Source organism: Hypomesus nipponensis, chromosome 13 (assembly GCF_054491055.1).
Source record: "Hypomesus nipponensis isolate SF chromosome 13, ASM5449105v1, whole genome shotgun sequence".
In the NCBI taxonomy this organism is placed as follows: Eukaryota; Metazoa; Chordata; class Actinopteri; order Osmeriformes; family Osmeridae; genus Hypomesus; species Hypomesus nipponensis.
Genome location: NC_140373.1, coordinates 19156959 through 19175332, shown reverse-complemented (window position 1 = coordinate 19175332; position 18374 = coordinate 19156959). Strand labels below are relative to the sequence as shown.

Genomic DNA, 18374 nt, shown 5'->3' with positions numbered 1-18374 from the left:
GGAGTCCGGCAAGTAGTGAGTTGCAGTAGTAAAATTTTGAGAGGACGTGCTTGGACTAACAGCTGGGTGAAATGCTCAGACAGGTGAATTATTTAGTTTAAGTATATATATATTAAAATATATATTTTTTTTTTACGGTCACTGCCATTCTGCTTAAGGGCTATTATTTGATGATGAGTTGCAATAAATGTTGCATGGCTGTGGAGCATACAGAATATCAAAATAATCTGTTTAGGTCGTTAGTGTGCGCTCGCCCATACTCATGACGTCATCAAATCTCTGTGTTGCCTTTTCTCCAAGGGAACATGATCATGGGTCGCTTCAGACTTAATCTTGAAGATATGCAACACACTTCCCACATTTTCTAGCAAACACTTCATCTTAAAACCTCCTCTGCGCTTGCTGTTGTAACACAGCGGTCATACAGACAAAAAGGATATAAAAAGAGCGAGCGCACTTCCTATTATAATGTTGGGTAGCGGTAAGAAAGCTGGGACGTCAGAATCAAAGCCACACCACCCTCTGAAGGATTTAGGTAAGCGTTTGTTGTTTGCCTTTTACTTGTATTATAATTTAATATACACTGTTCTGTTAAATGTACGATTAGTGGACTAAATGGCATATGGGCGGTAATATTAACGTAATATATCCCTCTGTGCGGCAAGGATTTACTTTACAAAGCCCATATGCTTGAAGGCTAGCCTACCACTGTATACACACATTATGCCACAGTTTTTGCTGCATAAGCCACTGAGATGTGTGCTAGTTGTATGCGTAACATCAGCGTCATATGGTAGGTTTAATGTTACACTAAAACTGTCTCCCAACTGTTTTATTAAGCAAATGATATTCAACGGCGCATCCTCTGTCATAAAAATATATTGCTAATTATAGAAAAAGGCTGTCCCACCGACATTTGAAAACAAACCGAGCGAGCTCATATATATTCGCCTACAATTTTATATTGCATATATTGCATTGCACATAGCTCAAGTGTCATTTCAATGTATTTGTATCAGTATGTTCAAACAATTCCTAAGCATTTTGGGACAGTTTCAGACCTTGTAAGACCCTATAGATTACACCAGGCACTGCACTATTTTCTTAATTGGACAAGTTCTCGAATAAAGACTAAAATGGTAAAAATGCAGAAGTTATCAAAACGTTTTACTTCTTCCTCCTTCTAGCTCTACCTGAGAGGCTAGAGCTAAGCCTAACCCTGGCTCTGTTGGATGTACACAATGCATGTGATAAATACATATATACTGTGATATATACAGTATATAAATATTCCAAATACCAATAAATGACACTAACACTACAGAATATTGACCCAAATTACCTACAGTTCTGTATCACCACCACTTGATTACAGGGCCAGTCCTAGGCAAAGGCAACATAGGCAGCCGCCTAGGGCGGCATGAAGAGGGGGGCAGCAAATTCCCAAGTGCATCCATTAATTCCCACAGACTCCCTGGAATGATGCTAACTGGCATGTCTTTAACACAATGTTGCTCACCTTCTTCACTGGGACAGGGAGGGGTACAGTTATGGGGAGACTGGGGTGCTGCTGACTCATCTGTTGTAAAATCTGCTAAAAGGGGCAGAGAGTCGGGACAATGATTTAATATGAAGATCTTGCTAAACGTTTCCCTGTACTGATTAGCTGTTGATGAAATGTAGGCTAACACTAGTCTGTAGCTAGCTAGCTTATTTTACCATGGACATTAAGCCAACAGGTTAATACCACAGACTACTGGCTACCCACCTTTCTTGGTGAAAAAAATGGGTTACAGATTGAAAATCTCTCATTTGTCTTTCCTCTTTCTATTTTTTCTCTGACCTTTGAAAACCTGATATGTGTTTACTAGGGCTAGGCAACATTGTGATCACTATTTCTGGTGACTAGCGCATCTACTGACTGCAACTAAACAGTCAGTAATAAGTGGCTAAGGCAGGAACAAACCATTTAATGCCGATACAGGGGGGTGATCGGTCAATAAGGATGTTTACTTTCTGGTAAATGGGGATATTTCACTTTTATTGCCAAACACAAGTAAAAACAAAGAGATCATTAATTGTATCATTATATTTGAAACTATTATATTCAACTCAGCTTCAGTTAGCTCTAGCTATCTTGCTGAAAAATAGATGTGGACAAACATGCATCTTGAATTGTAGATTTACATGACAACACAGGTTATTTATTTGAATGAAACACAGTCAGGAAAATGAAATAACGTTATCCTTATTGCCAATAAACTAGGCTAAATCATCACACATTCTAGGTATGCTCTTGCGTTAGCAAGGTAAACTAGTTTACATGCCTACAGTCTAGGTGTTTTCGCTATCTACCTGTTCTTGCATTACTTTCAAATCAGCATTAATAAAAAGCAGATGAGCTAGAGTCTAGGTAACATTGACTCGACGGGCATGGCTGATGTTTGTCTATACCAGTGGTTCCCGACCCTGGTCCTCAGGGCACCCCTGTCCTGCAAGTTTGAGATGTTTCCCTGCGCCAAAACACCTGATTCAGATGAATGGTCATAAGCAGGCCTACACACATTTTGAAAACAGTTGGAATTGGCGACGCAGATGACCGTACTGTAGTCAGACTGCAGAAATTGAATGTGGGAAGAACATTACTCGTAATATATTTTGTTTTCCTCAAACACGTTTTTTTCATTCAATTTCATGATTATCATAAAGATTACATTCAGCAGTGTTATTTGCACTTGTACTGAGTGATTCTTGTTCCATAAACACCTTGTACAATCCAACTCAAATTTTGAATCAAAATTCAGCGCTTCCTCACCATCAGATTGTCCACTACGGGAGTTCAGGAGGGGGAGATTCCCCGACTGCATGGAATACAGGATAACATCACATATCCTACCTTTAGATAGGCTAACTGCAGAACACAGTGTATTTACTAAATAAATGTATTTAATACTGTGCAAATATCCTCATATGCAAAAAACAATACAGTCGTCAAGCTCCCGTGCAATCGATCAAATTGTATCTCGACTCGCAGTATCACTGCCACAGTTGACGCCACTCGCACAGTTTTTTTAAATGGGTGATCCACCGGCCACCACATTTTCGGAGTTTTCAGGCTCCACCAACAGGCTAACAGTGTCTGAGAAGTTGTCATGCGCTATGATTCACCGTAAAGAACAATCGTATGCCAGGGTCATGATGAGATACTAGTTTAGCATTCATGAGGTGCTTTACATTGACCATATAAGGTTAAAAATGGGCGTGTTTAGGGCGGGGTACAATGCTGATTCTCGTATGCACACTTGTGGGTAGTCTGTGATTTATAAAGGGAACATTGCGTACAGGTGTCCGTACGCACGGTTTTATAAATCTGAATTTTTGTGTGCGTACGCCATTTTAGGCTTTTGGGCGTGTACACTTTTAGTAAGAATCAGAGAATGTCTAATATAGAGAGAACTGCCACTCTCGGGAAACTTCCTGGTTCTGAACTGGTTGAAGTTCCATGTGAGGGCGCTAACGAGCGAGTGCAGAATGAATGGAGGTCTATGGAGCGGTACCCCTCAATCCACTTTTCTCAGGATATAATTTTTTGTCTAGTAATTTGAATTCTGAATTCGAAAGGGGAGGCAAAAATAATAGATTGTTTTAAAGTTGCCTTTCTGTTTTAAAAAGCTTTTGAAAATGTCATTGACGTCATACACATCGTACGACCAGAGCTACTGCTTTACGGCAAGCTCTGGTCACTTACTTCTTTCTCTCAGGGCATCGACAACACAGCTGACAGGTTAGGCTCTCCCTGTCAATACACATGCTTGAAAGAGTTTTGGCTTGCTAATGTTGTTGCTAATGTTGCTAATGCTCCGACATTCTGATTCCGCTTCGGATGCCATCAAGCGGGAGCTCTGGTCGTATCAGTCCTTCACTAACCAATCAGCATTCATTAGCAGAATGCTAGCGTGTTATGGGCAACAACGACTCACCCTGTAAGAAATCAAAAGGACATAAGTACTCATTCATTCAATTTTTGACCTATAATCCATGTTGAACATGCACAAACTACAATCAAATCTGATATTTTTCAATGACAATCAGGCGAAAGAGACAAATTTAGCCGTTTAGCTCCATAGACTCCCATTCAACATGCACTCGCTCGCGATCACCCCCAGTGGAACTTTGGTGGAACTGCAGCCAAATTCGGTACAATGGGGTTTAATAGGGAGTGGCAAGGCTCTCCTTAAACAGGCTCTGCTGCCACTCTCGGGGAACTTCCGGGTTCTGAACTGGTTTAAGTTCCATGTGATGGTGCTAACGAGCGAGTGCAGAATGAATGGAGGTCTATGGAGCGGTACCCCTCAAAATCCACTTTTCTCAGGATATAGTTTTTTGTCTACTAATTTGAATTCGAAAGGGAAGGCAAAAAAAATACACACTGCTGGCTGTTACATTTTTTTTAAGTCGCCTTTCTGTTCTAAAAAGCTTTTGAAAATGTAATTGACGTCATACAAATTGTACGACCAGAGCTACTGCTTGATGGCAAGCTCTGGTCACTTTTTTCTCTCAGGGCATCGACAACACAGCTGACAGGTTAGGCTCTCCCTGTCAATACACATGCTAGAAAGAGTTTTGGCTTGCTAATGTTGTTGCTAATGTTGCTAATGCTCTGACATTCTGATTCCGCTTCGGATGCCATCAAGCAAGAGCTCTGGTCGTATCAGTCCTTCACTAACCAATCAGCATTCATTAGCAGAATGCTAGCGTGTTAAAGGGAACAACGACTCACCCTGTAAGAAATCAAAAGGACATAAGTACTCGTTCATTCAACTTTCGACCTATAATCCATGTTGAACATGCAAAAACTACAATCAAATCGGAGATTTCTCAACGACAATCAGGCAAAAGAGACTAATTTAGCCGTTAAGCTCCATAGACTCCCATTCAACATGCACTCGCTCGCCATCACCCCCAGTGGAACTCTGGTGGAACTGCAACCAAATTCGGTACAATGGGGCTTAATAGGGAGTTGCAAGGCTCTCCTTATACAGGCTCTGGTATAACCTTCAAATGCATAATGCAACCCTTTTGTCTGCTTCTATCTCAAATTGTTTTTTTGTTTTTTCCACTAGTACTCTAATACACATAATTGATAATTATTAGTATAGTATAGGATAAGAGTATAGGGCTTCAAAATGCATAGGCAGAAAGCCCAGGGGGACACGACCTCCCCATCCTGGGAAAAGTTGAATTTGTCCCCCCAATTAATCACTGGAAACAAAAGTAAATGTAAATAATATTAATAATATACATTTCACTTATTATAATGTTGGCTATGTGTTTGTTGGAACAATTGAAGATGTAACTTTTATCCTGTGTAAGAATTGTCCAGCATTCCTTTTGTGTAGAGAGAGGCCTACCCCTAAATCTGAACTTTGGGTAACACAAGGCCTGTGTAAACAAGGTGACCTGGGCTGACCACTCTCTCTTACTGGAGAGGCCATAAAAGATGTCTGGCCTTATCTGTGTTGGATGAATCATATGGTCAAGCTTGCAGGGGTTAAAGAACGCACACACTCAAACACGCACACACACGCGCCATGTCTATGCAAGGGAGCCAATGAAGAAGAGCCATGGGACATTTGCATACCTTTGTTTTAGCCAATAACAGTCAAGAGTGGTTCTGTTTAAATAGCTAGCTAGCACAACATGCTAGCAGACAAACTTTGTAGCACAATGGTGTGATGTTTTGTCTCCTTGCGGCCGCAAGCAATAAAGCTTTCTTAAACTTGTTCATCAACTGTGCAATGCTTGATAGATTAATATTCCTGACGGTGTTACAGCAGTAATTTTGGTGTCCCCCTCAAGAATTGCTCTTGAGAAAATGTCATATAATCCCCCCCCCCAAAATTGATAGAAGATTTTTGCCACTGTCAAAAAGTTTTGGCTGTAATTAAGGTTAGAGCTTCAGTAACAATAAAGATTCAATGTGCAATGCATAGTATAATTTCCTAGACATGAATAATTAGAATATACAAGATGGATCTAAAAAATGTAACTTGTAATGTACTTTAAAAGTATTTTGACTGTTTTTGCTGTATAAAAAAAGAAAACGTACATCAATCTCCAGAAGAAATATATACCTTTTTTTTTTTTTAAGTATACCTTAATAAGTATATCAAAAGTGAACTATTTTCAAAGCATACCTAGTGGTGTTGCAGTGTTGGGGTAGTTACTCAGAAAAAGTAACTAGTTACAAGTTACTAGTTACTTCTGAAAATTGTAACTAGATTACTTTACTAGTTACTGCATTTGAAGTAGTAACTTCACTACTAGTTACTTTACTTTCAAATGTTTTAAGCAAATGTCCAAATTTACCGCAAAGATACATGGACAAACATCATGGCTCTTTCATTACTTTATTTTTCAATAAAGGGCATCTCTTAGCCTTTCCACATAGTGTATTGTAATTGTAAACATGTAACACAAAATGGCATATAAAACTCAGCCATTCACTTGCACTTGAACGAACATTAACACTGTCCACACTGTCTGATCCTAGAAATATGCCTCACTTTAAAATCTCATTGAGTTGACAGCAGTTGACAGACACCTCTCGTCTGGACATTCAGTGCATTTTACTGTAATATTTGTGTCCTTTCGAGCAACAAAGTTAAAATAATGAGAATATCGCCACTGGCTGAACCCTCCTGTGTCAGTCTCATCCATTTTCCTGCTTCCCCTCCTTCTACGCCAACCTAATATCAATTATGTGATACTGGGTTGTCAATGTCTACGCACCAGCAGCTACGTCACTCAAATCGGTCTCTGCGGCAACGGTGCCCAGACAAGCAAGCACACAGGCAAGCATGCAAGCGCCACTTACAGTCAACTTTTCAGACTGGCAAAAATGGCTTGGGTAACGCAGGAAAGCGCTTTTCTGAGGTCTAGTAAAGTAGTGTGGTTACCAATATTTTGAGTGTAATGTAATACTTTACTTAGTTACCTACGATATTAATATCGTTACTGTAATCCATTACTTTGTAACTCGTTACCTCAACACTGGTTAAAAGTATATCAAAAGTGAACTATTTTCAAAGCATACTTAAAAGTATATCAAAAGTGAACTATTTTCTAAGTATCCTGCTTAGAAGTATATAAAAACTGAACTATTTTCAAAGCACACTTAAAAGTATATCAAAAGTGAACTATTTTCTAAGTATACTTCTTAAGTATATCAAAAGTGAACAAAAATTGTACTATCCATTTTTAGTACACTTATAGTATACTTTAATATACTTTTTTGTTAGGGAAGTGGGTTCCTCTTCGTTCTTTTAATGAGCAATCTCACGTGCCCTACTTATCGGCGTCATGGAGCCGACCAGCTAAATAGTTACGCTGGTAGCACTAGCGTTGCTACTTGCATATACCTACAGATGGCAGCTCAATTTTTCTCCTAGATTCAGACCTAGCCCCAGTAAATTGTAGAGATGGCTAACTACTACACTTTTGTAGTAGTGCAGTAACTACTACACCCCACATTTCCCCAGAAATATTTCAGGCTTCAACCAGTGCTGCTCAAGCAGAAAGACAGGGTCAGGGAGAGAAAGAGATAGATTTTTTAGGCATTGAAGAAAGAGTTGTAGAGGAGAACAGCATCCAACATGCTGCTGTGAGAGAGCCAGCTGAAGCTACTGGGGAGGTGGACAAACGGATGTAGAACCAGGCAGGTAAACAAACAGGTCTCAGAATAAGGGAACTCATTTCTATTCTTCCGTTTCTGGCAGATAGGACTAGCCTGACGTTGTCATACTCATAATTCTAGTCAGAATATGAGTCTGAAAACTCTCCATTGGGCTGTGGGGCGTGTTTCAACCAAACTCGTAAAACAAATGCCTCTTCGCTCAATTGGATAGACCAATCAGAGCAACGTAATATGTTGTTTGTTGAAAACAAATTCAACCCAAGGGCTCTTTCATGACGTTGTTGATTACGTTACTGTTGATCATCTGTCCATCATCGTATAAAGCCTGCACTGGCAATTTCATTGGTACGCCCAGATCCTGGTTTTATGTAGTAATTCCCAATACGAGACCTTCCAGACCCAACTTCCCAACCAAATTTTTTTTGTGGGTGGGGAGAAGTTGGGCTGGCAGCCAGGCTAAGATAGGACATGAATGGGGTGTGAAATGTGTGTATTGGGTTGGGCGTGTGATTAATTTTTTATTAATATTTTTTAATATAATAAAGTTCTGTGTAACGAATTATTAACAAAGGAATTATTTTGACCCCCCCCCCCCCCCCGGTCTGACATGGAACAACCCCCCCGTGCTGACACGGGGCGACCCCCCCCACACCACAAATTGCTTTGTAATCTGTGGGAAACACTGATATAACACATCCTCTATGCTCTCTATCTCTCTTGATCAACACTACTGGAGTTAAACGCCTTGTCTGTGTTCTTCCCTCTCTACCTCCAGGTGTTGAGAATGATGAAGATGTGAAGCGGATGCTGAAGGGTTCCAGCATGGTGAAGGTTCGATCACCTCGCTGGCAGAAAAGACGTACACTCAAGCTCCTCGATGATGGGGTCACTATCTGGTGCCAGTCCAACAAGACCTCCAGCAGGGCCAAGGAACTACAGTCCTGTGAGTGTGCAGTGTCCTGTCACACACCTACACCCCCACATCACCCCCCCACACACATATACACCAACACCCACATACTCACCTACACACACACAAACCCCCCCCACACACACACCTACACCCACATACACAACTACAAATCCACAACTCCCCCTCCACACACACACCTACACCCTCACACTCCCACAACCACCCCCACACATACACCTACACACACCTACTCACCTACAGCCCACACACCCATAACGCCACCCCACACACACACATACATGTACACACACACACCTACACATCTACACACACACCCACACCCCCACAACCACCCCCACACATATACACCTACACACACATACTCACCTACACCCCCACATCCCCTAACCCCACCCCCCACACACACATACATCTACACGCACACACACCTACACACATACACCAACCCACACATCTACACACACACACCTACACACACACAAACAGATCCACCCACACCTACACACACACACACCAACCTCCAGCACTGGGAGAAAACAGGGATTTCTGTACTTATGTTACTCACACTCAGTAGATCAGATATTACCTTGTGTTCATTTATCATGTCTTATCATCTATCTATATGTGTTCTTGCTGTGTTTTGGATGACAGTCACAGGTCTAAAAAACACAAATTAAAGCTGCAAGCAGCCAGTGTCTTAAGTGGTCTTACTTTTTAAACAGTGGTTTCCTAACTTTTGGTGTTGTGAGTAGTGACCATTTTGATCTTATTCTTTAAATCTACCAAATTACAAAGATAGGTATGATGAGTACCTGGATAAGACAATCTAAAACAAGGGCTACTGCTTACATATGGCTGTTATTCCTCACAGACTTGGATTTTGTGACGAGGACTGATATTTTGGATATACATTTCCAATGAGAAAACAGATATATTTGTGTATTTTCATTCACATAATATCAGAAAAAACACGTATGAATCAACATTAACATGTACTTATACTAATAATACAAAGAAATACAAAAATGACGACAAAATTAAAGATTTAGAAGTGAGCAATTTTAGAAAAAGAGCATCAAGGATAGGGAGGCCTTTAGCCTGGGGTGCAAAGAAGGGGAAAAAAGGATTAGGAAGTAAAGGAGTCAGATGGCTGAGCAGTGAGGGAGTCAGGCTAGTAATCAGAAGGTTGCCAGATTGATTCCCCGCCGTGCCAAATTATGTTGTGTCCTTGGGCAAGGCATTTCACCCTACTTTTCTCAGGGGGAATGTACTTACTGTAAGTCGCGCTGGACAAGAGCGTCTGCTAAATGACAAAAAAAAGACGGGTCTTCCTTTATACACCGAGCTTGATTTGTGTGTTTGCACATCCACCAAGGGAGAGGGATTTAAGTGGACCCAAGTAACAAAAGTACATGATAATGTAAGGAGTTAGATGGCTGAGCGGTTAGGGAATTGGGCTATCAATTAGAAGGTTGCCGGTTCCATTCTTGGCCGTGCAAAATGACGTTGTGTCCTTGGGCAAGGCACTTCACCCTACTTGCTTTGGGGAGAATGTCCCTGTACTTACTGTAAGTCGCTCTGGATAAGAGCGTCTGCTAAATGACAAAATGTAAATGTAAATATGTGTATACAGACTGAAAATGCAAGACAATTTTACAACCTTGCATAGCACAAAGTAAAAAATACAAATGTTACTCTAAACAAAGCAAACCCCCTTTAGGTAGGACTTTACATGCGGCACTGTATGGTGTGTTATAGTGAACTGGCTCAACCATTGTGCTTGTAATGACTTATGTAATTAACTACCGAATTTTCCGGACTCTAAGTCGCACTTTTTTTCATAGTTTGGCTGGTCCTGCGACTTAGTCAGGTGCGACCTACATATAAAAATAGATATAATTTAACATGTTTTTAAATGTTAATTCATACTGACTGACATGAACCAATGAGTTCAACGGATTCAGTGATGTGGAATGATATACATAATGATTTATAATGATATAAATCTCAGTCAGTGATTGAAGCCTATTAAAGGTCTTAAGAGCAATTTATACGTTATTAAGCTGTGTAATATGGAATAGTATGAGATGCTAGCAGTGGGTTGATATTTTGGACCATTCTAACCCCAACCCCAGTATCCCTGATGGACAGTCCGCCCCTGGTGTTACGTTAACATACCGGACACTTATTCAGCCTGTTGTTCTGTGTGCTATTGTGAAGTTGAATAACTTGCCTTTCCAGGTTAGATGTCTGTTCTTGGTCTTAGACTTTTGAAATAAATTTCTAAATAAATGCGACATAGCCCAATGCAACTTATATGATTTTTTCCTCCTTCATGACACTTTTTTTTTGACTGATGCGACTTATAGCCCGAAAAATGCGGTATATGTTTAGGTGTAGTTTGGGGGAAGATAATTTGACAGAGAACCAATATAATACATTTTGATCAACATAACATAAGCAATTGATAACGTAGTACAGCAGACAATTGTAGGCTACATAATCGTTTGCATGAAAGTACAAGCATTGGCAATTTGTTTAAAATAATGAGAAATTGTGATGTGGATGTTGAACAAGTACTTTTGAGAATTTCTATTGTGATCTGACAAATGTTAAGCCACTGAAAAAACCTGTCATCGCCAGCATCACTTTTACAGGCACCACACTATCTATAATTCCATAAATATGTGTGCTGCTAACATCTTGCAAACCGACTGCCTCATGGCCATTGTGCCCTATCTATAAATACAGGAATCTGGGTGTGCGTCATCTACTTCATCATGGGCACTGTGCACTATCTACAGTTCCAGAAATCTGTATTTGAGTGTTTCACTGACATCTTAATCACTGATTGCATCACAGGTACTTATCTTAAGGAGGCACATTCAGGAAGAGGTAGAGCACACACATACAAGAAGTATCCAAAAGACAAATTCCTTCTCTGCCTATGTCCAATTCCCCCCAGGACTGGTAGGAGCAGTGGCCAGCCACATTAGCAGCACCTGGGGGCCGAGTCCAAGTGCTCAGCCATTGTCCTGACCAGGGACATGTGCGGGAGAGCAATCCGTACTACATGTTCTAATTAGTAGGGCTGTCCCCACTCAGTCGACTAGTCGATTTTCTGGTCGATATGCTTTTGGTCGACTAAGATTTTTTTTGTCGAGCTGCCGTATGGCAATGTGAGATCTGATTCCCGCTTGTGTCACCATTGCTGAATTAAAGAAATGTTCTACAGAAATTGTAGACTATATTATTTAAGACAAATAAAGCAACTCAAAAAATATATATTTAAAAGAAAAGGTGTTATTGTTTTGCCTTTCGTTAATCTGCGCTTTGTTTTGTTCGTTTTTTTGCACACGGCACGAGCACAATTGTCAGCCAAACTACAAACTCTAGCATTTTGTATTATATCGGCATTCAGTAACAACAGGACTGGTGACATGAGGCTTATTATTAGTAATAGCTTATTTTGTAGCGGCTGAATCTGGAATGTCAAGCAGCTACATTAAGTCAGATCGGGAACATTTTGTACATTTCAGGGCTCCAGACTAACTTTTTCCCTTGGTTGCAATGGTGCGCCTAACCTTTTTATTTAGGTGCACCAGCACAAAATTTAGGTGCACCCACATTTTTCCTTGCGTCGCCACAATTTTAAGGTCACCTTTTTATCACGCTCCATATACATTCATATATATGATGTAAATGATCTTAAACAAGAATCAGGTGTAGGTAAATAATGGTTTTATTTGAGCACAATTAAACTGTATATAAAAATATAAATCTTTTAAGTGCTTCACTGAGCTGCCAAACACAAGGTTTCAGAGTTTACATTTATGTAACTGTTAGATTGGTCGGTTGTTTCAAAACATTTTTGCACCTAAATAGTAAAGACTATCTCCGTAAGTGTGCCTGAATGTGAGGATAAATGTAATGTAATTCTTCCCTTCCGCTGTTGGCCTCCTCAACAAGGCCAAAGCTCACACTGACTGAATGTCCTTAAAAACTATTTACATTTTGCACTACACTCAATTCCTGTAATTATTTGTATTTTATATTGTAAATTGGCAACTTATATTTTACTTTTATTGTATATTTTATTTTAATTATATTCCACTTAGTATTGCTAGTTTATGTATCCTTAGTATAGTTAGACCACATATTTAAATTTAAGATTCCTATATGTTTACTGTATGCACCTTCCTGCCAAAGCAAATTCCTTGTCTGTGCAAACTTTCATGGCGAATAAATCCCATTCTGATTCTGATGTATTGCTGTATAGAGACAGGTTCTATAATTGAACTGTGGGGTGGATGTTTTCAGTGTTTCTTTATTGGCATCAACTCAAATTTCAACCATTACCATTTATTCTGTATGCACCCATTTATCCATTTGTCCAACAACTAATAAGAGTAGCCCAGGCCTTCAAATGAACCTTTTTACTTCTTGGCACTGGTGTTCCCAACTTTGAAAAGTTAGGAGCACTCATCGAATATTAAGGAGCACCACAACTACAATGTTTATGTTTAGAGGGTTTTCAAGTTCTGTCCAAAGTTTGTCATGAGATGACCATACCTGTCAACATTTGGGAGTTTTTTTTCTTTTTCTGATTGGCTGTATGACTTCAGACACTCAACTCGGCAGGAAAATGTCCTCTCTATGCCTGTGCCGCGTCCACAGGGCTCTCGTTGTGAGACTCGCACATTTCAGCCATTTGTCACGCTCTCACGCAACACCTTGTATTTCTCACATATTTCAACCAATTCTCATGCTGAGAAATAACGGATAACTTGTCCCTCTATATACAATTAATGGGCGCAGGCATACTGAGATGCTAGTTATCTCGAGTTATATAGTAGTAAAAAGCCAATCAGAAAAATCCTGGCATGGATTACTTTGGATTTCATTAAAGGTCACATGGCATGAACATTTCACTTTATGAGGTTATTTAACATTAATATGAGTTCACCTAGCCAGCCTTTGGTCCCCCAGTGGCTAGAAATTTGATAAGTGTAAAACAAGCCCTGGGTATTTTTCTCCGCCTTTGAGAAAATGAAAGCTCAAATGCTCCGTTCTGAAAATCTTCCCCTTATGTCGTCATAAGAGGAAAGTTTACCTCCCCTTTCTCTACTTTACCCGCACAGAGAATTTGGCCCACCAATGAGAAAATGAGCTACGACCGTAGAAGCGCAATATCGTTTTTTCCTTCAATAGACATCATGGCTTGCAAACGACTGAAGCATGGCAGTTAGCCCCTCCTCATAGCATTTAAAACTACAGACACAGAAATGGCACGTCCTACGGAAAGCTCATTGCGGGACTGCTCGTAGTGGCCGTAATTCTGCACCGAGGCTGAATTTCGGGCACTAAGGCCAAACTTCAGTATTAGTGCTGTTTGCTCGGTGTCAAACATGATGACGATGAAGCAGTATCCTATCTAACCCCCTAATGGATTTTGTTTTGCCAGACTATGCTAATCCACTTTAATCAGCATTTCAGAAAATTATTATTTTTTTATGATAAGTCAGCTAATCAGAACTTAATTTCCCACAATGCATAATTGTATGACATTAGGAACATAGCATTTAGTCTAACCAGCTCACTCAAGGTTTTGTGCAGTCCCTTACTTAAATGAACTGTAGCTGCAGTATGATTTTGTAAATAAACAGGCAGAGGCGATGAAAAACAACACGGTTTGAGTTATGTGGTATCATGTACAGTATGCAGAACGATAGGCTTGTGTATAAAATAATGGACAGTGATCTGAGACATGTTATTGGTTCTAAAAGAGCTGTGTTCTTGTGTTCCTCTTTCAGTATTCTGATTTTCTTGATGTAGTTCTTAGAATTTACTCAGCAATATTTCATAATTAATTTGGTGAGTATAGTTTGAGAGGCATGTATAAATTGGCAGCACTACAGAACTTAAGTGCAACTGTGTCTATATCATGTACACTTTAGATAAGTGAGATAAGTAATGAAGGCCTGTGATAAAATATCCTTCATGAATTACTGGAAGCATCTGTGTATGTGTGCACATCTATTTATGAGAGATGTATGTGTATTGCATAATAGAATACAATATTACCGTAAAAGTACAAAGATTTATTTTCAGAGTTTTCACTGATAACACAGCTTCTTCATTGTCCACCATGTCCACTGTTCTGTCCAGTGTTCTGTCCAGTGTTCTGTCCACTGTTCTGTCCAGTGTCTCTCCCTCTCATGTCTCCCTGTTCTTCAGTCTCAGTAACAGATGTGGAGTGTGTGCGTGAGGGCTGCCAGTCGGAGACCTTACGACGTGCAGCAGACTCGATCCCCGAGGGCCAGTGTCTGACAGTGGTCTTCAAGGGCGGCAGGAAGAGCCTAGATTTGTGTTGCCAGAGCGATGAAGAAGCAAGGCAGTGGGTCCGTGGCATTCGCACCCTCCAGGAACGTGCAGAAAACATGACCCAGAAGGAAAAGCTTGACCAATATCTTTACCCACAAAACGTGGAAAAAATAAATAAATAATGTTTTATTCTTAGAGTGATAAGGTTAAGCAACTAACTTAGGCTGGCTCAACTTGTATAGCATTCTGTCCTTCATCTTGTGCAGGAATGAGTTTGATGACTTGTCATTTGAAGCATTTAAATCACACAATCTGGTAAGCTGTTTAATAGTGATTTGTCCTTACAGTTGAATAACATTATGCGGTATTTGGCTGATTACGTCAACATTTTCCTTGTGAGGGTTTGTCATTATTCACTAGTTCAAGAAAAGACATGCCTGATGAATCCATAGTTTAGAGCTGGATTTGATTGATCTGACTTCGCTCGATTGTTGTTCTATCTATGGTCCATTGTGGACCTTTAATATTATTTTGTGACATGGCTGCTGTGAAATGTTGTGTTTATTGATAACACACATTTAAAGAATGTGTGAGGTTTCTTGCAAGGACAAATTGTGTGATTAACAATATTAGTTTGTCCTGAGTGTTTGTGTAGTGGTGTGAACTGAACTGACAGATGAGACCAAAGACCAAATAAATAGCCATCTTTACCCTGGTAGGTCCTATCTACCTAGCACCCCACTTTTAACTCAGGCTGTACATTGTGTCGCATTATTGTCCTTGACTGTGTTGTCACTTGGATTCATGGTTACCTGAGACGGGCCGACCAGAACCACGATGGGAAGATGAGCTACGAGGAGGTTAAGACCTTGCTGCAGATGATCAACATTGACCTCAGTGAGCAGTACGCGTCCACCCTGTTCAAGGTTGGTACAAAGGGATTAGTATTGTTTGTATGGCCCTTTAACTACCATCCAGGTGTTGGGTTCATTAACAAATCTTTTTATCATTGCCATCAGACACAACAATATTATTTCAATTTGACATTAGGACAAAGGCACAGTCACTCATAATGACAAGTTCAGTTAGCTAGCAACTACAGTACTGACTAGTTTCCTCTTCATATTGCAAATCAGAACAGAATCAAAACCGGAATTAACACAGTATTTTGTAGCCCAATTGAGATTTTTGAGGAAATCCCCCAAAATAATTTGGCTGTATTACTTCAGTTTAGTCTGTCTTGGTACTCACCTCCAGGTCCGGGCATGATTCTACCCTGACTAAATGTAGGTATCTATTATTTTATTTTTTTTGTGCTGTTTGACCTATGATGTGCTGTTTGACAAATTTGTTAAACCTTGATTTTAGAGTGGTCAGACAAAGGTAAAGTGAAGAAGCACCTTCCTGGATGTACCTACACCCAAACCCCAGACAGGACTTTACCATGCTTCTTCCAGGTGAGACAGCGTCTCTTCCTCTTTTGCTGTCATAGAAGTGTGATCGCTCCCTGGACAACCGCCTGGACCACAATGAGATAGAAATGTTCTGCCGGGAGATGCTACGACGACCTGAACTAGATGCCGTGTTCCAGGGCTACTCATCTAACGGATGTGTTCTCTCTACCATGGACCTGAGTGGATTCCTGAAGGACCAAGGAGAGGATGCCTCTGTAGCCCATGCTCAGAGTCTAATCCTCACTTATGAGCTCAACGAGTGGGGTACGCTAACTGTCAACTGCAGCGCTAAATGCTACAAAATGGTCCAGTATTATACTCTAAGATTTCTAATACAGTAACCATTTAAATCACTGAAAAGTAGCATACAAATAAAAGCCAGTTTTTTGAATGTTTGTGTATTTTGCCCAGTACAGCTCAGAAGAACCACTTCATGACACCTAATGGTTTCACCATGTACATGCTGTCCCACGAGAATGCTGTGTTTAACCCTGACCATGCAAGGATCTACCAGGATATGACCCGGCCCTTGGCCCATTACTTCATTTCCTCCTCGCATAACACCTACCTCACTAAAGACCAGCTGACCGGAGACAGCAGCACAGAACCTTATATCAGGTACTCAACACATCAATACAACGACCTGTACACAGACAGGGTATGCATAAAAACCCACAGACATGAACACAACAGTGCATTAGTCTGTGTGTGTTCTTCCTCTCAGGGCCCTGAACCATGGCTGTCGTTGTGTAGAGCTAGACTGTTGGGATGGTGATAAAGGAGAACCAGTTATCTTCCATGGTCACACACTAACCTCCAAAGTGTTGTTCACAGACGTCATTGAGACTATAGCAGAGTACGCCTTTAAGGTGAGCTATTCTCAATATTCAATAACAATGACACTAAATGGGCCTCATTCACCAATATCTTCCTAAGTTATTTCTTAAATTTGTTCTTAAGAAAGTTCCTAAGAAATATATCAAGTCGTTATAAATTAGCCGTTTCATTAATAAAATACGCACATTTTCAGCAACTACACTGCCCATTTCTCGTCACATTTTAAATCAGATGCTGATTTACATGTACTGTTTAGCTGAAAAATTGAATTGTAAAAACTTAAAGCAATGGCGGTCAAAGGATTCTGTCCTGTTTATCACGGCAACCCCGCCCCTGACGCAAGCAGTTCTTAATACTGACCAATCACAGCAGAGGGGGTATCCGTAACTATCCGAAATTACGACAGATAGTTAGAAAATTCAGGAGGTGCATGTCAAGCTCTTGGAGAGCTCAGAGGGCGTTCCCCGTAGAGGAGGGTGTTCCCATGTGTCTGTTTTTTAGAAAACTGAGAAGCATTTATTGGCCTTAACTTGTTGCAGCAGTACCTCCACTTCAGAATTACTAACTTTTTTTACTATCTTTTGGAGTTGAGGCCTCTACAATTTTTACCACGTCTTTTTTACATTTCTCTGAGTATGCACCTGCCATCTCATGCTCTTTTATGGGAATTAACGGAGCGTTTACTAGGGGTGCAACAAGTCAACAAGCCCAGGGTTCGGTTTGGTTTTATGGGTCACGGTTTCGGTTCGGTTTGTTTAGCACATTAGGGGGAAGAAAAAAACGTTACCTCTGTTTTGTTATTTCGGTGTATTTTCTGTGTATCCGGCGTAGATGCCCCATCATGTTAGATGTATTACTTTACAAGTGCCTAGCTTCGTATTATTTGCCTCTCTTCAGCAGTGTCGCCAACTCCTCAGTAAGGAAAGTAGCAGTGCTGCGCGAGGCTATAGTGAGACTGACCGCATGTGAGTGATTTGGGACGGCGGAGGAGCACACGGCAGCACCCGCTGCTCGTTGAGGACAGTACTGCAAAAAAATCAGTGCTTTCACATCAGAGTGCTGCTACTTTTTTACCTGTGTTGGACTATGGTGATCTTCTTTATATGCATGCCTCTGCTAACTCTCTTCG

General features: G+C 40.5%; 1 protein-coding gene across 1 annotated transcript in view; it reads left to right on the top strand.

Moving 5' to 3' along the window:
* The first annotated feature begins 311 nt into the window (after positions 1-311).
* LOC146260551 (1-phosphatidylinositol 4,5-bisphosphate phosphodiesterase delta-3-A-like) overlaps positions 312-18374 on the top strand; it is a 58709-nt gene continuing 40646 nt past the window's right edge. The window contains exons 1-7 of the mRNA XM_084669373.1: positions 312-535; positions 8472-8639; positions 14868-15096; positions 15751-15880; positions 16447-16672; positions 16825-17026; positions 17133-17277. Of these exons, the coding sequence (XP_084525499.1) occupies positions 469-535; positions 8472-8639; positions 14868-15096; positions 15751-15880; positions 16447-16672; positions 16825-17026; positions 17133-17277 (1167 nt within the window). The 5' untranslated portion in view covers positions 312-468. The remainder of the gene's footprint in view (positions 536-8471; positions 8640-14867; positions 15097-15750; positions 15881-16446; positions 16673-16824; positions 17027-17132; positions 17278-18374) is intronic.